Source organism: Narcine bancroftii, chromosome 4 (assembly GCF_036971445.1).
Source record: "Narcine bancroftii isolate sNarBan1 chromosome 4, sNarBan1.hap1, whole genome shotgun sequence".
NCBI classification, from domain to species: domain Eukaryota; kingdom Metazoa; phylum Chordata; class Chondrichthyes; order Torpediniformes; family Narcinidae; genus Narcine; species Narcine bancroftii.
In genome coordinates this window covers 48020083-48045730 of record NC_091472.1, presented here as the reverse complement: position 1 = coordinate 48045730, position 25648 = coordinate 48020083, and the positions used below count along the sequence as shown (strand labels likewise).

At 39.6% G+C, this 25648-nt stretch overlaps 1 protein-coding gene across 6 annotated transcripts in view; it reads right to left on the bottom strand.

The window, feature by feature from the left end:
• Positions 1–180: 180 nt before the first annotated feature.
• LOC138760535 (TNF receptor-associated factor 5-like) overlaps positions 181–25648 on the bottom strand; it is a 60038-nt gene continuing 34570 nt past the window's right edge. For 4 of the 6 annotated variants that reach the window (XM_069931215.1, XM_069931216.1, XM_069931220.1 and 1 more), the window contains 10 exons: positions 22835–23087; positions 20332–20389; positions 15165–15266; positions 13923–14084; positions 11630–11707; positions 10649–10723; positions 10471–10563; positions 9182–9322; positions 2864–3032; positions 181–2117 (listed from right to left, as the gene is read on the bottom strand). In XM_069931215.1, the coding sequence (XP_069787316.1) occupies positions 1537–2117; positions 2864–3032; positions 9182–9322; positions 10471–10563; positions 10649–10723; positions 11630–11707; positions 13923–14084; positions 15165–15266; positions 20332–20389; positions 22835–23087 (1712 nt within the window). In that variant the 3' untranslated portion in view covers positions 181–1536. The remainder of the gene's footprint in view (positions 2118–2863; positions 3033–9181; positions 9323–10470; positions 10564–10648; positions 10724–11629; positions 11708–13922; positions 14085–15164; positions 15267–20331; positions 20390–22834; positions 23088–25648) is intronic. The other 2 variants (XM_069931218.1, XM_069931219.1) reach the window with 2 other exon arrangements.

Genomic DNA, 25648 nt, shown 5'->3' with positions numbered 1-25648 from the left:
TGCCTAAACTTTGTAAATAACTATCAGATACTTGGAAAAGGAGCTATGATTCAGATTTGTTTCAACTGCATCACTTGCTTGTCTTCGTTACACCACATGTACTGATTTAGGTTGATACAGAATTTTGAAAACAGGGTTATAACTCTGTGTATATTTTGATTGAATTAATCACATCCAAAGTTAATATGGTTAATATTTTTTAATGTATAAATCAACATCAATAAAGTTATTTTATTTAAGAACAGGCAGTCTGCAGCCAGTCTCAAAATGTCATTGGACTTGACTGCAATAGTCCAATCAAATGTGACAATGTGACCAGGTGGAATTTAAGTTGCTTGCCCAATTGATCACAATTCTCCTAATGTAGAGGATCATGTGGCCTCTCCATCTGTAACGTGGATTGTGGAGAGTCATGTAATCCCTCCGTCTGGAACCTTGTCGGACTCTGCCCATTGATGCACTCCTGACCATTGGCCCCTTTAATCATCTAGTGATTACCTGGGTCAAACCCTTCAGCTTACTGCACTATTAAGTCCACCTCATGCAGTAGCTCTTGCTCTTTTTGGCCTGCTGTGGACAATATTGGAGGAGTTGCTGGAAAGGTGTGCACTACATAGGGATTGGGGCTGCTTTATATTACTGTAGTTGTAGATAGCATCTGAGCTGTGCCCACTTTAGACAAGGAATGGCAGGTAGCATTTGTAGTCCTTGGTTGTGATAGGTTTGAATAATCAGTTGCTAATATTGGTAGCATTAAGTCTGAAGTGACTGGTTTGTACTGTGCTTGTGAGAGTATAAGCAGTTACTGGTATCGGTAGTGTTAAGTCTGATGTAGCTGGTTGCACCGTGTTGTGTGATTGACAAGACTTGCGTATGTTATCCCTGCTGTGATCCCCTTATGTGTGTTTCAATAAAGATTATTTCTGCATTCAGCCTGTATCCAGACCCGCTATTCTTTGATCCCACCAACAGATGAGTAACTGAATGCAGGCTACTGGAAATGGAAAAAAAGTTGACCACCTGCAATGGAGCTTTTATGAACTACTGGTTAAGCTGCTTACAACCAGGTAATGGTGCCAGACCTAGAATCCCATTATCCTGCAGGAAAATTCCATGATGAATCCTAAAATGGGCCAGAGTGTTCCAAACCAATGAGACCTACTCTAGTTCCAAGCAAGCCAACAAGTCCAATGAAAAGCTCTGCAGCATTTGGGTGTCATGTCGTTGTTCCTGCATTAATTTTTCAGACAATGTTGAATATCTCCCTCTACATCTTCAGTATTGTCTGATGAGCTTTCATCTCAAAAATAATCATTCTGAATGAACAGTGCAAATAATCCGTATTCATGCAAGTCTACACAAACAAGTGATCTGCATTTAATAGAAAAATAAAAAAATATTCACAATAATTACTTATATTAGTCTTTTCAGAACTGGATGGTTAATAAAATACAGTGACATAATACTCCATATTGAAAAATGAATTTTTGACTTTTTGTGAAAATGCATACTTCAAATCAAATTTTAGATATTTTTCTATTGATCTTCAAGATCTGTTAAATCCACAATGACTTTGATGAATATTGTGTCATCTTTTATAAAAATTCCTGTTTTCCCACTCTCAAGTGCTGTGTGAGACACAAATCGCGGACATCCAGATGCGATGTTCATTTCTGAAACCGGTCTTTTAAAACTGGTGCTGCTGGCATCAGCCTTAAAGAGTTCTACAATATGATGTTTTTTGGGGCTCTGGTCCATCAGTATAAGAGTGACCTTCTGTTTAAATGGCCACATCAATAGAGAGTCATACTCACCTTTCATAACAACAAAAAACAAAGATAAATGTGTTCCTTTTCCTGCTCCATCTCCATTTAAATATGCCCTTGCACAGAGCCTGTATCCACAGCGACTTGTATAAAAGGGCTGGCTAAAAAGTGAAACAGCAGTCCCCTCTGCAGCTTCCTGCTTTCTCCTTCTGTAATTGCAGATCTTCCATATCAGTTTGCCATTGTAGCCAGCTGCTTCTAAAACTTGAAATCTTTCATTGGTCTTTTCCAGTAGCAGCTTATGAGCATTTAATAATAACTCGTGTTGCTTCAGGCAAGGCTCAAGAGACACTGAAGTGGAAAAAATATGCACAATTAATCAAATTCAAGCTTCCAAGATGTTCATAATGATCAAAAATATGAACCATGATTTCTAGAATCCCAACTTCAAAAGTGAAACAAGCTGAATGGCACGATCAACTAATTCAGTTCCTCTAATGCATTACAAGAATTCAGATAATTCGAGTTGGTGCTGCATTAGAGTCCTGGCACCAATATAAGAGAGTGGGAAAGTATGATTGGGCGACTGAGTTGTCAGTAGCTAGAGAGCGGGAGCATTCGAATCAAATAGTGTTTGGTAGTATAGCTATCAATTTTTGTGAAATTAATGATCTGTAAATTCCTGTTGAATATTCTACATAATATGAAGAGTTCATATTAGTGCATTTATTCTTGGCAATCATCTTCTTACTTTATTGCATTCAATTAAGTATTTAGAATGTAGTAGTTTACTATCATTTTCCAGTATACCTACACAATTAACATTTTCTTTCAAACTATCCATTTTGTATTTTTGAATTGCTAGTTGGAATTAATCAATTATTATTGTCGGTCTTAATACATCACGAGCATAATTTTACATTTAAAAGTACAATTTTCAATCCTTATGGTCACCTTCAATGGATTTTCAGTAGCTTTTATTTGGCCTTAATACTGATAAAAATATTGTCAATTTTAGACAAAATTTTAATAAATGTTAAATGAAAGGTTACATATTATGTCACATAAGTAAATAATTAAAAAAATAGAATACAGACCCAATGACGTAATGTTATTTTCAGCACAGTCCACCTTATCCTTCAATGCATGAATGACTTCCTTCAGTGATGCTATTTTGCTATCTCTTTCCTGATCAAATTTTCTGCAAAGTTGTTGAGAATGCTGCTCAATGGCTATTATTTTGTCAGCATGTCCAGCCAGGATTTTCTGTTTTTAAATAGAGCATTTTACAATAACAATTAATGCAGCAAGATTCAAATCGGGAAGAAGACCATTAATGCAGTAATTGGATTTGATTGCTCTCCCATTATCCATACAGCACTATGATTCAGATACTGACACATGGTTAAAGACTTCTTAAATACTGATTCTCCAAACAGGGATCATACATCATTTAAAAACAAATAATAGATCTGATTCATGTGACTAACAAGAAAAAAAATATTCAGTAAATATATGTGGTGCAGGGTTCTCCCTTATACCACAAGTGTCCAATCAAACATTGGTTCAATTATAGGTTTTAAAATTGACTTTCATTAAAATAAATTTAGATAGAGCAGGCCCTTCCAGCCTACATGCCCATGCTGCCCTATTGCACCCAAATGACCTCCAACTCCTGTATGTTTAGAAGGTGGAAGGAAACTGGATCGCAGAGGAAACCCACACGGACATGGAGTGAACATACAAACTCCTTATGGACAATGCGAGATTTGAACCTGGGTCACTGGCACTGTAAGTGTTACGCTAATCACTACACTTAACTGTGCTGCTCCATCAAGAAGATCATCTTGAAATGTATGCATAGGAATAATTTAAATACATTTTGGCTATTTTTGTTTGCTCTTAGGAATGCTGATGAGATCTTTCACTTCATGTTAGTAACATACAAGCCAAGAACACCAGATTAAATGGTTTTGATATAGTCATTGCAAATTTAATTAAATGCCTACATTCATATGGTGTTTTGTCACATCAAAGGTTTTCATCCATAACAAATCATTTATAGAATATGGAGATTTAGAATAAGTGGATTAGACATTTTAAATCCTCACCAAGGTCGGGTCAGATACAGCAATGAGCTCTCTGAACCCTTCTCCATTAACAATGGCGTGAAGCAAGGCTGTGTTCTCGCACCAACCCTCTTTTCAATCTTCTTCAGCATGATGCTGAACCAAGCCATGAAAGACCCCAACAATGAAGACGCTGTTTACATCCGGTACCGCACGGATGGCAGTCTCTTCAATCTGAGGCGCCTGCAAGCTCACACCAAGACACAAGAGAAACTTGTCCGTGAACTACTCTTTGCAGATGATGCCGCTTTAGTTGCCCATTCAGAGCCAGCTCTTCAGCGCTTGACGTCCTGCTTTGCGGAAACTGCCAAAATGTTTGGCCTGGAAGTCAGCCTGAAGAAAACTGAGGTCCTCCATCAGCCAGCTCCCCAACATGACTACCAGCCCCCCCACATCTCCATCGGGCACACAAAACTCAAAACGGTCAACCAGTTTACCTATCTCGGCTGCACCATTTCATCAGATGCAAGGATCGACAATGAGATAGACAACAGACTCGCCAAGGCAAATAGCGCCTTTGGAAGACTACACAAAAGAGTCTGGAAAAACAACCAACTGAAAAACCTCACAAAGATAAGCGTATACAGAGCCGTTGTCATACCCACACTCCTGTTCGGCTCCGAATCATGGGTCCTCTACCGGCACCACCTACGGCTCCTAGAACGCTTCCACCAGCGTTGTCTCCGCTCCATCCTCAACATCCATTGGAGCGCTTTCATCCCTAACGTCGAAGTACTCGAGATGGCAGAGGTCGACAGCATCGAGTCCACGCTGCTGAAGATCCAGCTGCGCTGGGTGGGTCACGTCTCCAGAATGGAGGACCATCGCCTTCCCACGATCGTGTTATATGGCGAGCTCTCCACTGGCCACCATGACAGAGGTGCACCAAAGAAAAGGTACAAGGACTGCCTAAAGAAATCTCTTGGTGCCTGCCACATTGACCACCGCCAGTGGGCTGATAACGCCTCAAACCGTGCATCTTGGCGCCTCACAGTTTGGCGGGCAGCAACCTCCTTTGAAGAAGACCGCAGAGCCCACCTCACTGACAAAAGGCAAAGGAGGAAAAACCCAACACCCAACCCCAACCAACCAATTTTCCCTTGCAACCGCTGCAATCGTGTCTGCCTGTCCCGCATCGGACTTGTCAGCCACAAACGAGCCTGCAGCTGACGTGGACTTTTTACCCCCTCCATAAATCTTCGTCCGCGAAGCCAAGCCAAAGAAAAGAAGAAATGAAATAACTTAAGGTTGTGCTATACTCTATCTTGTTCAGTGCATAGCCATAGCCAAAATGAAGTAAAATAATTTTAACAAAATAATATGCTTCTTGTACAAATAGAATAAACCAGGAGCTAATGACTGACTGCATGAGCTGTGGAGGAGGCAGTGAACCAGAGGGGGTTTCTAGCTTTTGTTGTTCAACTATTTCTATAATGAAGTTCAGAGTTTCACAAAAAATAAATGAATAATTACTGTATCAAACTCAACTATTGTAATTTGGCTGAGACCTTCTATATTCACATTGAGATAAATAAAATGTTTATTTAAACACTGATCTTCTTTTCAAATATGAAAGTAAATGGGTAAATGACCTGCGATCCCATACTTGCTTTCCTGGTTTTTCAAAGCTGTTTTAGTGAAGAGTGAACAATGTAGTTTTGAGAACCTGTAAATTGGTATCCGGAGTACCTGTAAATTATCCACATAGATAGCTTAACATACCAGCAGGGTACATTTTTTGGATGCCCCACCTGGGAGGGCTCAGGTAGAGGAGGATATGACTCATTTCAGGTGCCATTCACCAGGCACTTGCAGATTGGGCAGCCATTAATCCATGTTAGAAAGGATTCTGCTCATTTTTGCTTTAGCAATTCATCCTGCGGCAGATGAAAGGTCAACAGCTAAATGCACACGTCCCAAATGTTTGAGCCCTAGAGGAAAGGCAGTGCTGCCCTCTGTAATACGGCTGTAGAGAGTTTTCTTTATCCCAAGAACTTGGATGAATTCCCAAAATTACCATTTATCATTGCAAGGAAACAGCTTTAATCAAATTAAACCATGACCATGTAAACCTCCCTTTTTTCTTGCTCAAGTTATGGTTATGGAGTTTTTTAAAAAACTACTGGATTCTTAATATTTATGTAACCCTCCAACCCAAAAGCTGCAAAATGACAGAAGTAAACATGCAGCACTGAATCATTAACACAGGGCCCAATTTGATGAAAGCCATAACTGTTACTATAAATATTGGGTTTGGGTTGGGTGTTACCTATGAAGGAAATCACATTCCACGTTCAAACATGGGATACTTGAAGATTCATAGAGTCAACATGGATTTGTCCATGCTGGCCAAGATGCCTACCTAGGTTAATCCTATGTGCTTGTGTTAGACCCTTATCCCTCTAAACCTTTTCTATCTGTCTCAATGTCTTTTAAATGTTGTAACTGCATCTGTCTCTACTACCTCCTCCAGCAGCTCATTCCATCTGCTTCCTAACCCCGAATGAAAAATTGGCTCCTCAAAACCCCTTTAAATCTCACCACCACCACCCCTCTCCCCACACCCCACCCCCAACTCAACTCAAATCTAGGTTTTCCAGTTTAAGTTAATTTTATTTATCACATTGTACGTCATACAGTGAGAAAGGTTATTAGGGTCAATTCTAATATTTATACAGCCAGACAGTAGGAGAACAAGCATACAATTACAAGAGCATAGAGATACAATGGAGAATTCAAATGATCAACTTGTGCAAAGCAAGGACAGCGTGATCGCACTGCTGTGAGGTTCATTCAGGAGCCTGAAGGGTTCAGGGAAGAAGTTGTCCTTCAGCCTGTCAGTACTTGATTTCACACTATTGAGCCTTCTTTCCAATGCTGCTTGACCCACTGAGTGCTTCCAGGATTTAATATTTTTTTTTATTTTTATTCAATATTATTTGATTTGATGGTTGGCAATAAACAAAACTTCCGAATTTACAAGTTCAAATGCCTAGCATCAGGCCGCATATTGTGCACAATAATTGTAATACAAGAGATAGAATCAATACTCTCGAGAGAGAGTTAGATACCAGAAGTTCATAAAGTGGAAAGGGAAGTTTTTTTTTTTGAGGAGTTCTATTAAGTAGTTAATGAAATTGAAAAAGTAATGTCAAATCAATATTGCCTGTTACACCAAGCTACATGACAAGCTTAATGATCTGAGAGGCAAATTCAGAATATACATTAGGAAGCACTTTTGTCTAGAACATCCTTGAAAACTAAAAACTGTTTACTTCAAAATATAAAAGCACAAAGCTGGGGAAACTCTGCAGGTCACAGTGTACAGCAAATATGAAGATACATAATCAACAGTTTGGGCTTGAGCATCAAGGGTTTAACATAGTTTTGGAAGTAGGGAATAAACTGTATTTTGTTCATCTAAACTCAATTTTTTCAATAAAATGCTCAGAATGAAAATGGCAATATTGTGGTGCTGTAGGAACTCAATGCCCTTCTGCAGTAATTGGTCAAAGTGCAGATTTCATCACCTGTATGCAGGGTCCCAGATGACTTAAAATCAGAATGTGTAGTGATAGACCGAGTATGATTTCATGTGACCTGTAACATTTGTTTCTAAAGCTACAGATAATAAAGGAACAATTTTTGGCCACTACTTTATGACCAGAGATGAGACCTGTCTGAACATGGGACATCTTTGATGCACAAATTAATATGTGCTGCACATTACAAAGGTAATTGGTATGCAACCGTATTTTTTAGTATTGGTAGCTACATTACCTCCAGTGGCCAAGTGTGATCCAAAAGACGTTGGTACTACCTGCATCCACCACAGATTAATTGCTTTAAGAAAAAGCCTGAAGCTTATTTTCTTTGAATCCTGCAGCTTTCCCCTAACCTGCTCATTTGGAGTCAATAGGTCAATAAAGTCTTTTTTCGTATCTCTCCACCCATTTGATTTTAACATAACAATTACAGCACGGAAACAGGCCATTAGGCCCTTGTAGTCCGCACCGAACCAAACACCCCTTTCTAGTCCCACCTCCCTGCACAATGCCCATAACCCTCCATCTTCTTCTCATCCATATACCTGTCCAACCTTTTCTTAAATAATACAATTGACTCCGCCGCCACTATTTCTCCCGGAAGATCATTCCACACAGCTACCACTCTCTGAGTAAAGAAGTTCCCCCTCATGTTACCTCTAAACCTCTGCCCCTTAATTCTTAACTCATGTCCTCTTGTTTTAAACTTTCCTCCTCTTAACGGAAATAGTCTATCCACATCCATTCTGTCTATCCCTTTCATAATCTTAAATACTTCTATCAAATCCCCTCTCAACCTTCTACGCTCCAAAGAATAAAGACCCAATCTGTCCAATCTCTCCCCATACTCCAGATGCTTAAACCCAGGCAACATTCTGGTAAACCTTCTCTGCACTCTCTCCACTCTGTTTATATCCTTCCTATAATTAGGCGACCAGAACTGCACACAGAACTCCAAATTAGGCCGCACCAACGTCTTATACAATCTCAACATCACCTCCCAACTCCTATATTCCATGCAATGATTGATAAAGGCCAGCATACTAAAAGCCTTCTTCACCACCCTATTCACGTGAGTTTCTACCTTCAGGGAACGATGTACCGTTACTCCTAAATCTTTCTGCTCTTCTGTATTCCTCAATGCTCTCCCATTTACCACATATGTCCTATTCTGATTCTTCTTACCAAAATGAAGCACCTCACACTTATCAGCATTAAATTCCATCTGCCATTTTTCAGCCCACTTTTCTAAGCAGCCCAAATCCCTCTGCAATCCTTGAAAACCTTCTTCATTATCCACTATTCCACCTATCTTAGTATCGTCTGCATATTTACTAATCCAATTCACCACCCCATCATCTAGATCATTAATGTATATAACGAACAACAATGGGCCCAATACAGATCCTTGAGGCACACCACTGGTCACCGGCCTCCAACCTGACAGACAATTATCCACTACCACTCTCTGGCCTCTCCCTTTCAGCCAATGTTCAATCCATTTGACTATCTTAAAATTTATACCTAAAGACTGCACCTTCCTAACTAACCTTCCATGTGGTACCTTATCGAAGGCCTTACTGAAGTCCATATAGACAACATCCACTGCGCTACCAGAAACCAGATTAATCTTGTTTAATTCGAAGAGGTCATTTGTTCTGCTAGAACGTTTTACCAGCTGTGTCACTGTCCCAGTTACCATGAAAATATAAAGTACAATACATGCTGTAAAATTTCATACCTGTGTTGTTGCAACTTCGTCATCATTTTTAGAAATTAGCTCACTTAATCGTGCAACCTTAATGTCAAGTTGGTTAATTTGTTCTTCCATTTCAGTGATGATGTGGTTTCTCTCACATAATGTTTTTTGTAGATTCAGTATCTATGATTGAAAAGTAAATGAAAGATTCTGATAAAACTACAATAGAAAAAAAATTGCAAAACGCAATTAATATATTTTTATAGTATTGTAGCGGCAGCTCCTGAAAGAACACACACAACCAGATGAGACAGTGAGCAGACTAGTTTATTGCAGGCTGCTGGGCTCTACTTATACTCCCAGCCCAGACCTGGCTGAGAACCGCGCTGGAGGGGGCTGAAGTCATCTGGGCGTCACGTGGTTCCCCAACGCGGGCTTCCGACCCCCGTGCAGGGAGGAAGGGAGCACACCCGACGGCGCCATTTTGGCCGGCTGCCCCGCAGGGGCAGATATTAAATCTGCAGGGCCAGTTCACCTGCCTAGTGGTGAGCTGCCACAGTATGACATACAAGTTGTTTCAATGCAATCATACAATCTTAAAATAAACATTGTTGAGTGAAAATTAGTTACATTTGCCTTCAATAACAACAAAACCAAACAATAAATATATTTATGTATTTGAACACTGTGATCGCCTGCTGGCATGAAGTGAGCTGAATGATATATGCTCTTCCCTCCTAATAGATTTTGTATAAATTGATGTCTTATTGTCTTATTCAGTTCATCCAAAGTTTCATAAGGGGATTCATGCCAAGTAGCGTTAACTAGGAAACTGACTTTTATTAGCATTATTGCTCGCTGCAAGTTCTGAAAACCACCTGAATTTGGATTATCGCACAGGGTATGGGAATGAAGTTTGGATAGGCTTAGAAGACACTAGGTAAGACAACACTAGCTCACTGGGGCCAAGTGCAGTAAGAAAAGGTTTGCTTGAAATGTAGGGAAAACTCCAGGGTTCTGAAAATAGAGGATTCATTAAACAAAGCTGGCCTCAGTTTTTGAGTTAAGTGAAGGAAATTTAGAGATTACCAAGTGAACAATGGAGAGCACTGAAGTGCAAGCAATGAGAGCAGCCCGAAGAAAAAGGAAGTGCATGGATTTGTGAGTGTTTGAAAAGGAGCCAGAGGGCCAAGGAGCTTAAGTCAAGGAATTCCAAGAATGAGAAACTATAGATCTTGAGATGCTGAGGAGGAATTCAGGATAAAGGGAACAGAATGGCATTTATGGGGATACTGGTATCAAGTAACAATGTGCCTTTTAATATTCATTACCTGTCCTTCCAAGTTATTATTGTTTGCAACAACAAGCAATAAATGTTCATTTAAACAAGAATGTTCATGTTCCTTGACCTTCCTCCGTTTTTCCTGTAAAAAATAATCCCACAATTACACATGGCTTTATGATCTTCACGTGATCACCGGTGCTTTGACGATAAATATCTGTGCTTACCCTGATATGGCAACCGTACTTTTTGTAGCTACATTCCACTTCAGTTTCTGGACAGATAGTCAGGTGTACATCAAGCTACAAGAAACCACAGATAGCAGGGCATCAAAGAATGAGTGTGAAATTTTCAGGAGTATGTTGTTATCAACGATAAAAATACAGATACAGAAGCACGGGTATTTACATTAAACTATGTTTGTTTTCCAACATTGCACAGATTAGACAATAAAATACAAAGATTGCTTATACACATGAATACCATAATTTGAATAGCCATGGAAACATTCCAATAGACCCAAAGATCACCAATATCCTATAGGAGAAATCTGAGCATGAAACTAGAAAATATTGGAAACATTTAGCTTTCGAATGTTAAACAGAATTAAAGTCTAAGCTCTGTGGAACTGCAATGTTAACCTTGATGCACTTTACACATGCTTGTATTGTTGAGTGCATCTGTTATTTTGCATTTTTATTTCAAATTTCCAGCATCTCTTCTGGAGAAAATCCTTGTTAGTAACCTTGTTTTTGTTCTTTATTTGAAGTTACAGTGGCCACACCATGCCACAGCTGGTACAGCTGTTGCCTCGTAGGCCAGCCACCAGGGGAGACATCTGGTGTTGTGTGTACTGAGTCTGCACATTCACCTGCCCCTGGATCTTTGGTTTCCTTGCACACCTGAAGGTTCATTGGCCACTGTAAATTGGTTCTGGCATGCAAATGAGTGTTTGAATCTGGGAAGAGTTGATGGGAACACAAGAAGAAAAAAAATGGGATATTTACTCTGTGAGCCAAAGATCCTGTATCAGTAGTGTGAGGCTTGATGACAGTTTTACTATTGCAGTAGTTAAATGCAATTGTGCAATTTGACACTGAATTGGAACAGTTGAGAAATACGTTAATTAAATCAAAAATATTTCCACCACACTCGTCTTTTCTATTATTATCCAAAAGTGTTGTTTCTGTTATTCAAATATTGCTCACCTCACTTCTCATAAAACTTTCACCACAATTGTTTGTGCAATAAATAGGATATTTTGGACAGCTGATGACTTCATGATCCTTAAACAAAAAGAAAATTATGAGTGAACTCACAATGCTGGAGAAACTCAGCAGGTCAAACAGTGCACTTTATATAGCAAAGATACATAACCAAAGTTTCGGGCTTTAGCCCTTCATCAAGGTAACATCAAAATGTTGGCAGGTGCCTGAACAAAATGGTGGGAGAGGAGGGGCAGAAGGAGCACAGGCAGGACCTAATGGCTGGATAAGGGGGGAGGGGGGAGAGACACACCAGCAAAGAGGGGGAGGGGGGAATGTCTCTGTGATGGAAGGGGGTGGAGAGCTGGAGGAAAGGAGACATAGGGAAAGAGGGATAGAGAAGAGAGGGAGAACGGCGAGCAAGCTAGCAGAAATCGGAGAAGTCAATATTAATGCCATCAACTTTGAGAGTCTCCAGACAAAATATTGGGATTTGCTTCTCCAATTTATGGGTGGTCTTGGTTTGGCAGTTTTGAACTGGTCATGTGCTATTCATTCTATGCATATTTAATTGAAATAAAATAGAAATCATCATGTCATTAGTTTCAAATTTCAGCCACATTTCCACAAAAAGACAAGCAATCAGTACAACTTTATCATGTTCTCCCAATATTTGTATACTCTCCTATGCACGATCCACAATATCATACCAATCCATGGTAGTGTAATTTCTATTTCATAACAAATTAGAGATGCAATTGCTTGTAAAACTCCTGTTGTAGGGAGTGAAAAACTATCCAGGCATCCTTCTATTATATATTGACCAACAACACTGTTGAAAGATATATCTCTCCTCAGCTTTTTTTAAGCTGGAGAATCACATTAATGCTTACCATACAATGCTTTATTTATGTTTGGCCTGTTTAAAGGACTTCTACATGATATGCCAACTTAATTTACAGTCAATTAAAGATTTGAAGAGGTTACTGTTGCTTATGAGTAAATCTGACCAAAAAGGGGAAAAATCTCAACTCTTCCTCAAATCTTGCTTTATATTTTCAATCCAAATCAATCCAAGAGGGAAATCATGGCCCTGGTTTTAAAGTCTCTTTGCAAAGGCAACAACACTTCTGGCAATATACTCCTTCAATAATACTGCACCACTTATTATGTATTCAAACCTGAACCTCCAACTCAGATGCAAACCACTGATTCAAAGTTCATAAAGGGAAAACAGTTATCCACTGAAATATCAAGTTCCAGGAAAGGTCAATGAATCTATGGAAAGTTAAGGGCATATATTTGTTTCTCTATGGCACAAAATTATGCATATAGGGTGGTCAAAAAGGCTTTTACACATTGGCTTTCATTGTATTGAGTATAGAAGTTGGGAGGTCATGTTGCAGTTGTACATGACATTGGTGAGGCCCCATTTTGAATATTGTGTTCAGTTTTGGTCACAGTGTTGTAGGAATGATGTTGTCAAGCTGGAGAGGGTGCAGAGAAAATTTACAAGGATGTTGCCAGAATTTGAGGATCTGAACTACAGGGAGAGGTTGAGAATGCTTGGGGTTGATTCCTTGGAGCACAGAAAGTTGAGGTGTGATCTCATAGAGTCAACCAAATTCAGAGGAATAGGGTCAGGTTAACAGAAAATATTTTGCCCAGCATATGGGACATTAATTGGTAACCAGAAGACCTAGGTTTAAGGTGAGGGAGGAGAGATTTAACAAGAACACAAGGGTTGACACTTCATTCTTATACTGATTGTGGTGAGTGTATTGAACAGGGTCAGTGGTTGAGGGAAGAACTATTGTAACATTTAAGTAAACAATTAGACAGATACATGTACATTGAGAAATATGGGCCAAATGATTGAGTCCTGTGCCGCAAGTGGCTCCACAATGATTTATGGGTTGGTCAGTTTAGCAGATGACACAGAGATACAATACACAAAAATGTGATCACGCCACAAGAGATTGGCATATTTGCACTCAAGGATTTACCTTCAAAATTGGTGGGTTTCTTTTTTGAGAGGAAAATTATTTTAATATACAGAGAGAGAGAGAGTGGTGGGTGTAACATTTAAGAAACATTTGGATGGATGCAAGGATCTTGTAAGATAGGTTTAGAGATATCTAGGCCAAATGCATGAAGGTGGGACCAGTGTGGGTGGGACATTTTGGGGCGCATTGGACTGAACAGCCTCCTTCCATGCTGTTTGACTTTAACTTTAAATGCATTTACCTTGCATTTTTACCAAGAAAAAAAAATCTCTTTTTGAATAGAACATTACCTTAATATTTTTAAAGATTAAATTTGCTTTGCAATATTGGCAGGCTTCTTCCCGATATTCACACATTGTTTGCAAATGATTAATTAAATCTTTTCTTGGCAAGACAGCATCACAACCGTTGATGCATGATACACTTTCAAATGGACATTTTTTAAGGTGATCCTGAAATAACAAAAAAAAAGTTTATCTTGAGATTTTAATTTGTGAAATAATTTGAATTAAACGAAATGAATGTTGTTATTGTAGGTGAATGATATTTTTGACATCCAGTCATCATCAAATACTCCAAAAGTGCAAAGCCCAAGAGGTATGCGATACATTCTCTGTTCTGCCTCAGTCACATGCCTTAGCCCTGACTATGAAACACTAACTACCACCATTGAACTAGGGTGACTATTTCTATTTTATTAAGGTGTACGTAAGAATGTTAAAGTTTGAAGTAAATTTTCCAGTTGACCATGGGGTAGATGATGTCCTGGTTATCAGCTGTAGGGCAACCAATCATGGAGGAGCAGAGAGATTTGCATTGGTGAGTGTAAGGGTTAAAATATATTTCATGCTCGCAAGCAGTCGATTTGTGGCTTCGTTTAATATATTTTTTATGCCGTCTCCTAGCAACATCTTTGAGCCAGAGTCATAGCTGATTTCTGGGCTTCTTGGGGAGATAAGGTTTTTTTAAGTCCAACATTATTGACTGTCTAACAATGTTTTAATGGCTTATAACAATATTTAGCAACTTATAATGTTACCAATGTTTAATATAATTTAATAAACTCTGGAAAACTCAACTTTAGTACGAATTTGTTTGAACGAGTCATAGACAACAACAAGATTTTTTTTATCCTCCAAGTGACTATAAAGGAAAGTCATCACCACAGTGAATGGTATGGGGTTTGGTGGGAACATATTTCTTCTAAGCCCTTGAGCTGTGTTAATAAGTCTTTTACCCCATAGATTCTCTCCTCACCAACTGTGGCCAGATGTTATAAAATGCAGGAAACCCGCTGACTGAGGTTAAAATTGGAATGACTATTTAAATTATAACTTTTAATTGCCAAGCTTCTTCATCTAATCAGCTACCCACCCATCTATGAAAACTGGAAGTCAGTGCTTTTGATGGATGCCTGTTCCTAATGTTCAACATTTTAATCTCAGAGTTAAAATTTAGTCTATATATGTGAAATAATTAGAAAATTTGTAGCAGCTTGGTAAAAATTATTGAAACACTTCCATAGGGCTTACCCCTAAACGTCCAAAGGATACTTTTACATTGCAATCTGGGCCATTTTTACAGTACACCACCAAATTCCACACTTCTCTCTTGCAGCAGTTATCTCTAAATATCTGTCAAAAAAATTGAATTTATTAAGTTAAACTGAAAATAATGAATTTTTCTTTCATAGACTATTTGCTTCTATAAGGTTTATCATACGTAATTCTATGCAACTATCTACTTCTACTTCAGTGGTCATTTTGAATAAACACCTTGTGTAGCCTAAACTAATGCTGAATGCTATTGTTGAATGCTGTATACAAAGGCCAAATTACCAGTGGGATCTCCTCGATTCACACAGCTAAAATTTTGTGAAATATCGCAGAAGACATGCTTTCTCCATTCATGTGATTTGAGTGAAAGCACCCACCAACACAAAGGTGGGCACAATTTAGGCAGAGGGAGGGAGCGGAAGGTCTGGTGGGGGGCAGAAGCAAGAAAGCCAAAATTTGCGATCTCGATCCGAAAGTTACAAATGAAGAATAGATTATTTAGTATGGTACTGAGTAATAATCTGCTGTGAAACTCAACATTCCTTAGCAAAAGTAAAAACAATGAACTTCAAAGTAGTTCATTGCATGTGAAGAAATCCAAGATGTTATTAATGATAAAATTAAGATGCTAGGTTAACATTGAAGATGTTCTCTGAAAAGAGATGAACAAAATCGCAATTTAATACTGAACAGTAGCTTGTGTAACAGTATCATTACATAATGCTCTACTCAATGCATTTTATAGTCTACACTGCTTATACTGTAGATGCAATATTTGTATGTGAAAACTAGTACAGCCGCAATGACTTTAACTCCTCAGTTAAGATATGCCTTTAAGCCGACCTCTAACCAAATTTTTGGCTAACTTTCCTCACAGCTCCTTCATTGGTTTGACATCCATTTTCTTCCTCGTGCCTCTGGGTAGCTCCTTAGGCCATTTTCTATTCATTGAAAGGTATAATATAGTTGCAAATGGCTTTTGTTGAGGTGAGGTCACATAACTACCTTTTCTTTAACTTTATTTAACAGAAGAAATTTACCCACCCCACGCTGTACGACTCATCTTCATCCACCTCCCTTTTCTTCTCTCTCCCTTTATCTGACATCTGCCAGTCAACGCTTCTGTCCATCATACTCCACCTCTCCCTGGTTCGCCAATCTCTCACTGTCCCTGGTGCTTCCCCTCCCACACTGTCCTCATTCTCAGTCCTGATGAAGGGTTCCGGCCTACATCATTGACAATTCTTTCTTCTCTGTGATGCTGCTCAACCGGAGTGCCTCCAGCAAAATGTTGATGGGGAGAAATATGTTTAGGATAGTAGACGGATGCCAATGAATGTGGGCTACCTCCTGGATTGTTGCTTGAGCCAACCAGACCAATGAGAGACATAAAAATTAAAACTGGTGGAAACACTAAGTCTGACCTGGGGAGAAGGAAAGTGGGATGTAAAGAAATACAGTATTGCCAGATGGAGTTTGGTCCCCAGTATATGAATTTCTAATTCTGTGTTGGTACTTCAAGTTAAAATTATTGAATTACTGCCGTGAGGTGGCAGGATGGTTTGGAGGGATCGACCAGTGAGGCTGTTTGGGTGGAATTGAGGGGTGGAGGAGGCAAGAGGGTGCTAATAGGGGTGTATTACAGACCACCAAATGGGCCAAGAAAATTAGAGGAACAAATTTGTAGGGAGATAACGTATATGTGTGAAAATCATAAGGTAGTGATCATGGGAGATTTTAACTTCCCACACATTGATTGGGATACCCATACGGTTAGAGGGCTGGATGGGCTGGAGTTCGTTAAATGTGCTCAGGATTGTTTTCTAAATCAGTTAGTAGAAGAACCGACTCGGGACGGTGTAATACTGGATCTCCTGTTAGGGAACGAGATAGGTCAGGCAGCGGACATTAATGTTGGAGAACCAATTGGGTCTAGTGATCATAATTCTGTTAGTTTTAGGGTAGTTTTAGGGAAGAGCAAGGAGAGGCCTAAAGTTGAGGTTCTGGATTGGAAAAGAGCAAATTTCGAAGGAATAAGAAAGGATTTGGGGAGTATTGAGTGGGACAGGATATTTTCAGGTAAGGATGTTAATGAAAAATGGAGGATATTCAAAAAAGAAATTTTGAGGGTACAGAGTAGTTATGTCCCAGTGTGGATCAAAGGAAAGGCTGGAAGTCATAGGGAGGCTTGGTTTTTGAGGAATATTAGAAATTTGGTTAGGAGAAAAGGGAGGTGTACAAGAGGTATAAAGAGCAGGGAGCTGAGAAGTAGAAGGAGGACTTCAAGGAGTGTAGAAGGAATCTTAAGAAAGAAATTAGAAAGACCAAAAAAAGGCATGAAGAGGCTTTGGCTGACAGAGTAAAAATAAATCCAAAGGGTTTCTATAAGTACATTAAAAGTAAAAGATTAGTGAGAGATAAAATTAGACCCCTTGTAGATAGCGAGGGTAGGCTGAGTGAGAAGTCTGAGGAAATGGGGGAAATTTTGAATGATTTCTTTGCCTCGGTATTCACTAGGGAAAAAAATGTTGAACCAGTTGAAGTAAAGAAAAATAGTGGGGAGGTCATGAAGCATACAAGGATAACCGAGGAGGTAGTGATGGCTGTGTTAAAAAAGATAAAGGTGGATAAATCTCCCTGACCGGACAAAATATTCCCTAGGACACTCAGGGAGGCTAGTGGACAGTTAGTGGGACCATTAACAGAGATATTTAGGATGTCACTAGCCACGGGGGTGGTGCCAAAGGATTGGAGGGTGGCGCATGTGGTTCCTCTGTTTAAGAAAGGGTCCAAATGCAAACCTGGGAATTATAGGCCTGTAAGTCTGATGTCTGTGGTGGGCAAGTTGATGGAAAGTGTTCTGAGGGATGCTATTTACAAATTTTTGGAGGTACAGGGATTGATAGGGAGTAATCAGCATGGTTTTGTCAGAGGTAGATCATGCTTGACAAACCTGATTAAGTTCTTCAAGGGGGTTACAAAAAAGGTTGAACGGAAAGCTGTGGATGTTGTCTATTTGGACTTTAGTAAAGCTTTTAACAAAGTTCCCCACAGGAGGTTAGGAAAAAAGGTGGAGGCATTAGGTATAAATAAAGAGGTAGTGAAATGGATTCAGCAGTGGTTGGATGAGAGGTGTCAGAGAGTAGTGGTAGAAAATTGTTTGTCCAATTGGAGGCCGGTGACTAGTGGAGTTCCTCAGCGTTCGGTCCTGGGTCCACTATTATTTGTTATATATATTAACGATCTGGATGTAGGGGTGGAGAATTGGATAAGCAAGTTTGCGGATGACACAAAGATTGGTGGTGTTGTGGACAGTGAGGTAGATTACCGTAGATTAAAAGGTGATTTAGGAAGGCTGGAGGTGTGGGCTCAGAAATGGCTGATGGAATTTAATACAGATAAATGTGAGGTGCCACATTTTGGAAAGGCAAAATGAATGGTAGACAATTGAGGAGTGCAGAGCAACAAAGGGATTTAGGAGTTATGGTAAATAGTACCCTCAAGGCTGATACTCAGGTAGATGGTGTGGTGAAGAAGGCATTTGGAATGTTGGCCTTCATAAATCGGAGTATTGAATTCAAGAGTAGGGAGGTTATGATGAAATTGTACAAGGCATTGGTGAGGCCAAATTTGGAGTACTGTGTACAGTTTTGGTCACCAAATTATAGGAAAGATATAAACAAAATAGAGAGAGTGCAGAGAAGGTTCACGAGAATGTTGACAGGATTTCAGGGTCTGAGTTACAGGGAAAGGTTGTGCAGACTGGGGCTTTTTTCTCTGGAGCATAGAAGATTGAGAGGGAACTTGATAGAGGTGTTTAAGATTTTAAAAGGGATAGACAGAGTAAATGTGGATAGGCTTTTTCAATTAAGAGTGGGGGACATTCAAACTAGAGGACATGGTTTAAGATTGAAGGGGGAAAATTATAAGGGGAACATGAGGGGAAATTTCTTTTCGCAGAGGGTGGTGGGGATGTGGAATGAGCTTCCGGCAGACGTGGTCGAGGCGGGATCATTGGTTACATTTAAGGAAAGACTGGATTGTTACATGGATAGGAGGGGACTAGAGGGGTATAGACCGGGTGCTGGTCAGTGGGACTAGGAGGGTGGGGATTTGCTACGGCATGGACTAGTAGGGCCAAACTGGCCTGTTCTGTGCTGTAAGTGGTTATATGGTTATATATGGAAGTAAATTTCACTATAGTAAATCAATTAGTAACTCACCACCTTGGAATCACACAAGAGATTGCAGATACTGGAATCAGAGGCAAAGTATAAACTGCTGGAGAAACTCAGCAAGTCAAGCAGTATTAGCAGGAGAAAAAGGAATGGTCAACTTTTAGAGCCGAAGCTCTTCGAGTTGTTTGATTCTCAGAGTTCCTCCAGCAGCTTGTGTTTAGCTAGTAACTCACCTTTCCTCTTCATTTCTTTTTGTTCCTCACTTATTCTCTCCTCCCCATTCTCAGGTTTTTGTAAATCTTATTGGAAGTACTAAGTTGATGTCTAATGTATATTAACACAAGTTTTGCCATTCAATTGATGCCATTAGACTGCGCCTCTTGGAATCCTTGTAAATCTTTTAAGGCTTGAACACCCTTATTTATTTGGATGTGTGGCATGCATACAACCATTTTATATTTCAGCCTACGGTATATTGGAGTATGTTGCTAGCATGAGTTGGATTATTTCATTTGGTAAAGTTTCATTCGATATGATTTTAATATAATGGCATTCATAAGGGATCCATGCAGGGTTCCCTTATGTCTCTCACAGAAAAAAAACCCCACTTCCAACCAATGCAATACATATTACAAAGGCAAACTTTGACTTTACATTTCTTGACAAAGTACATTAGTGTGAGTACACAATGAGCAGTCAACATCTGCAAAATGATTTTTTTCAAACTAACATTTTCCCAAGGTACAAATTCCTTACAACAAGAGTGAAATTATTCTTTCAGCAAATAAAAATGTTCTATTTTGCAGTTCTTGTGATTCGGAATAAACATTAATTCTGTGCATCTTCCAATTCTGGAAGTTTTTAAGGTGGCTTTTTGTTAGTACTGAAAATTTCACCATTTTTTCTCTCTATAGGAATTTTACTTAATAATCAATTTTTATGAAATATTTGAACATTTATCTTACCCTATTTGCAACGATCCCTTCTTGATCAATAGGGCAAACAGCATTGGGTTTTGTCTCTCTAGGAATCATTTTTTTAAAAGAAAGAAATAATTAGATAAAAAATATACAGCATCACAGTCAATTGCCCACAAGACCAAAAGCTCTTCTTGTAAATCTTCATAATGTACTCAATCTTACAAAAAAAAATCATATAGTGTATTGTGATTTAGAGCCACCATCGAGTCCACGCTGCTGAAGATCCAGCTGCGCTGGGTGGGTCACGTCTCCAGAATGGAGGACCATCGCCTTCCCAAGATCGTGTTATATGGCGAGCTCTCCACTGGCCACCGTGACAGAGGTGCACCAAAGAAAAGGTACAAGGACTGCCTAAAGAAATCTCTTGGTGCCTGCCACATTGACCACCCCCAGTGGGCTGATCTCGCCTCAAACCGTGCATCTTGGCGCCTCACAGTTTGGCGGGCAGCAACCTCCTTTGAAGAAGACCGCAGAGCCCACCTCACTGACAAAAGACAAAGGAGGAAAAACCCAACACCCCACCCCAACCAACCAATTTTCCCCTGTAGCCGCTGCAACCGTGTCTGCCTGTCCCGCATCGGACTTGTCAGCCACAAACGAGCCTGCAGCTGACGTGGACTTTTACCCCCTCCATAAATCTTCGTCCGCGAAGCCAAGCCAAAGAAGAAGTCAATTAATGTAATGGAATTCTGCAGCACTTCTCATATATAATTGATATTACTGTAATCCTATTTCATTAAAAAAAGAGCTTTTGGATAGGTCAACTTTATTGACCATATACCTTGATGGCACCCATAACTAATATGTGACCAAGATAGGGGAAAGCAAAGAATTGTGCTTGAACAAATGTCTCAATTCCAGTTGTGGTGAAAGAGAAGGCAGATATTTTCATTTCAGAATTACAGTACCAAGAAGCAAAGAGAGCAAGCTTTTTATATTCATTTACAGGATGTGGGACTTGCTCACACAACTAAGCATTTTTTTTGTCTATCCTTGCTTGAACTTTTAGAAAATGGTCCCACTCATAGGGTTCTATGGAAATGGGCCCATCATGTCTTTGCTAATCTTTTGTCCATTTACACTAAACCCATCTGCCTACATTAGGACTGTATCCTTCTATGCCTTGCTTCTTTAGTACATCAAAAATAATAATTTTATTGATTCCACCACCTTGTCTGGTGTTAAGCATTACATTCCTCCAAATGAAAACATTCCCACTATGTTAGTGGGTAGGGGATTTTAACATGATTTAGTAACACAATTCCTAATCAGATGGTAAGTGACTTGAAAAGGAACTTGCAAGTTATAGCGCTCCTATGTGCTTTATCTATGTCCTTGTTGGTCATAAAGATCATGGGTTTGGGAAATGAACTCAGTGTAGCCTGGATGAAGAGCTACAGTGCATTTTGTAAATGGTAGATTGTAGCCACATGTCCTTCCTCCGTACTTATAACTATTACCCACCCCATCCTGTACAACTCATCATCCTCCACCTCACCCCTTTTCTTTACCCACCCCATGCTCTACGACTCATCTTCATCCACCTCCCTTTTCTTCTCTCTCCCTTTATCTGGCATCTGTCCGTCAACGGCTTCTGTCCATCATACTCCACCTCTCCCTGGTTCGCCAATCTCTCACTGGCCCTGGTGCTTCCCCTCCCACACTGTCCTCATTCTCAGTCCTGATGAAGGGTTCCGGCCTACATCATTGACAATTCATGATGCTGCTCAACCGGAGTGCCTCCAGCAAAATGTTGATGGGGAGAAATACGTTTAGGATAGTAGACGGATGCCAATGAATGTGGGCTACCTCCTGGATTGTTGCTTGAGCCAACCAGACCAATGAGAGACATAAAAATTAAAACTGGAGGAAACACTCAGTCTGACCTGGCCTAATTTCTTTTTATTCTTGGTACTCCTCCATATTTCTCATGTGCATTGAACAAAGGCTCGAAGGCCAGATGATTTGCAGGATATCCGGCCTCTGATCTACTCCTGCAGCCACAGAATTTATGTGCAGGTTGGTGGGGAAGGGTCGCAGTTCTGAGCCCTTTTACAACCAGACATTGAGAGTTTAAAAATCAAAGCGGAAGCCCCTCAAACAGACGGGGAGTGCTACTTAGTGAATTAGAGAATGAATGCAAGGTGCAGTAATGAAATGAATGACTACGACATGAAAGACTGCAGTTTTCTTTTGTACATAATTTTATGGTGAAATGAGTTTTACTTCTGTAAAAAAATGATATGCAAGCCCAGTTAAGTTTCTATGACAACCCTACAGGATACTGACCACTGGAGCTTGGCAAAGACATTGAAATGACAAGGACTCTTCTCTTGGTGATGGCCACTGCCTGGCACTAGTATGGTGCAAGTATGACTTCCAACTGATCAACCTAGATATGATTATAGATCAGGTGTTGAAACACAGTAATGCAATCCTCTGCATGAAATTCAGATTGGCGGAAATGGATGTTAATGTTAATACTTACATTAAATGCACAATGCAGTTTTCACAAAATCGATGTCCACATCCAGTTTGGTAGGGATTACAAAGAATGAAAGAACAAGTTGCACATTTGTACCGATCTTCCAATGATTCAACAAAATGAAGATTTAACCCAGTCTGATGAGGGTCGAATCCTAAAGATAGCGATGTGTTCGAACTATCTTGACGAATGAACACACTTGATCTGACACCAGAGTTTTCTTTGGAGGCCATCAGAGTTCTGTTGCTCAACAAACCTGATTAATGTTTAAAAAATTATTAGTAGAACTTAAAAATCTGTAATTGATTAATCAACAATCCAAGTTTTGTTGTTATTAGAAGTTCCTTGCTGAAAATGCATGGAAACTCTCACAAGTCTCAAATAAGAATCTTGGGAGATATTTTAAGAAGGCTGCATCTAGAGTTCTTCATTCATATTTAAATTACAAGTAGCATCAGCCAATTTCAGATGTGCTTTATAGGGAAGCAACTCCTGAAAGGTCTAAATGATTTGACTTGTTATGGGTAGTAAAGTCATTCTAATTAACTGTGTACACAGATTGGTAAACTCCTTTGTTAAAGCCATATGCTCTGCATATTCTCATGTTCTATCTGGGAAGTCAACCACCCATAGGTATGAATATTTGAATTCTCTAATTTCAAGTACAGTAACTCACACTCATTCTTTCCCAGCCCTTATCTTGTTCCATGTCTATTACCCACACAACTCAGCCCACGAGCCCATTTTCCACTCACTTACTGTTCTCATCTGCCCACCATTCCTCTTGTATCTAGTCACACTTCTTATCAGATTCCATAATCTGTAGCCCTTTGTGGCCTCTACTCACCTCTGTCATTATCTCCCCCTTCCCTCCCCTTCCCATCCTCACCTGGATCCATCCATCACCTGCCAGCCTCTGCCTCCTCCCTCCCATTATACTTGTTAACTCCCCTTTACACTCTAATCTTGATGCAGTGTCTCAACCCGATACATCAACCACCCTTCAACCTCCACAGATGCTGCCTGACCTACTGAGTTCTTCCAGCAGCTTTTCGTTTTGCTCCAGATTCAAGCAACCAAAGCCTTTTGTCTTTCCATATTCTGTGGAGTTTGATTTGTCTCATTAAAGATGTCAAACGAGCATTTATAATTACTTTATTATCACTGAGATAGAGAGGTGTGAAGTTTCTAGTCTGGCAAAACTGAACTGGTAATTTTCTGGTTTCTCCCTCTCTTCCTCATAACGTCCCTGCTAAACAATGAAAATCCACTACAGGTAGTCCCCGACTTACGACCATAATAGGGATACAAAATTAAATTAAAAAAAAAAAAAAATTGGTTGAATCTCACAATGAACACAAGTTGGAATTGTGCCCCCACATATGGAATGCTGAAGTCTTAAAGCAAACATTTTAATTAAATTTTTTTTCATTGAATATTTGACAATAACAACTAAAGCTTCCTGAATTTGTCATCAACCCACTTGGCAAATCTTTCCAGATCCTGGTCCACGCTTACCTTGTTAGTCGGTAACTCACGGCTGGCCATGGCCATCTTTATTCCTGTGCGCAAATCTTCAGTTGGTTCGTGTATTGGCGTTCGGTTGGCAAATGCGCACGAGTTAAGCACCCTGACGATATTGAAATCACATCCTTAACTCTCGCGCATGCGCCAACCGAACTCCAGTACATGAATGCACCGTAGTGCATACGCCTACCGAAGAGTCGCACATTTGCCCAGGAATCATGATGGCTGCGTCTAGCCCCAGGACACCGACTAACAAGGCAAGTATGTATATTTTGGCTCTGACACGCCCCTATATCCCTGTTCTAGTTTGTGAAATACAACATAAACTGTGCAAATTTTATACATTAAAAAGAAATTCTGTTATATGTGTGGATGGTCCTTTTAATTTTAACTCAGTCACTTACAGCACACAAAATTAAAGGTTGCCAGCTACTTTAGGAAAACTCTCAACACACACACACTTTCCAAAGTACATTGCGCAGGTCAAAATCCAAGGTGGCATGTTTCCTTGTAGGTTCAAAATCATGCTTTTCAAGAAACCCAGCATATTCTATGAAATTTTCCTCAAGGTTGTGAACCTATCAGAACTTTTCCTTAATGACCTGATTGTTTTATTGTCATCAATAGAGGATGAGCAAATGTAGGTTCTTGGGAGTCACTATCTCGGAAGATCTTTCCTGGAACCAACACACCAATGGCATCATGAAGAAAGCCTCTACTTCCTCAGGAGTTTGCGGAGGAGTTAGTGGAGTTGTTCAAGTGAACTGAAGGGCCAACATGGCCTGTTTCCGTGCTGTAAATGGTTATATGGTTACGTGCACACACACAGAGAGAGAGAGTTAGTGATATCTAGATATATTCTTGTGGTGTTGCTTTATATTTTTGTAGTAAAGTCAAACACAATTTGGTATCTCATTTTTATTCAAATGAAAGGGAAAGGAATACAAAGTTTTAAATTGTGGATTGTGTAGCTCAGCATTTTGGAATCTGAGGCTTCTTCTGTGCTTAGTAGAACATTTCACCATAAATATAAATTAACTTTAAAATTTAAAACCATGGTATCTACGTGTACTTTGCTACAATCTGTTACATCAAGCTGTTCCATCAGTTATTCAAAATATTGACAATAAACAGAGCACATTTAATAAGAACCAAAATGTAAAATGAGACAAAATGCACATGTAGCATCGTAAAGAAAATTTTTCTGTGTAATTTTGGTAGAGAATCTTTCTCCCAAAGCAACTTTATTTCTAAAATCAGATATGTTCATGAGCTAAGCTAAAATCCAAA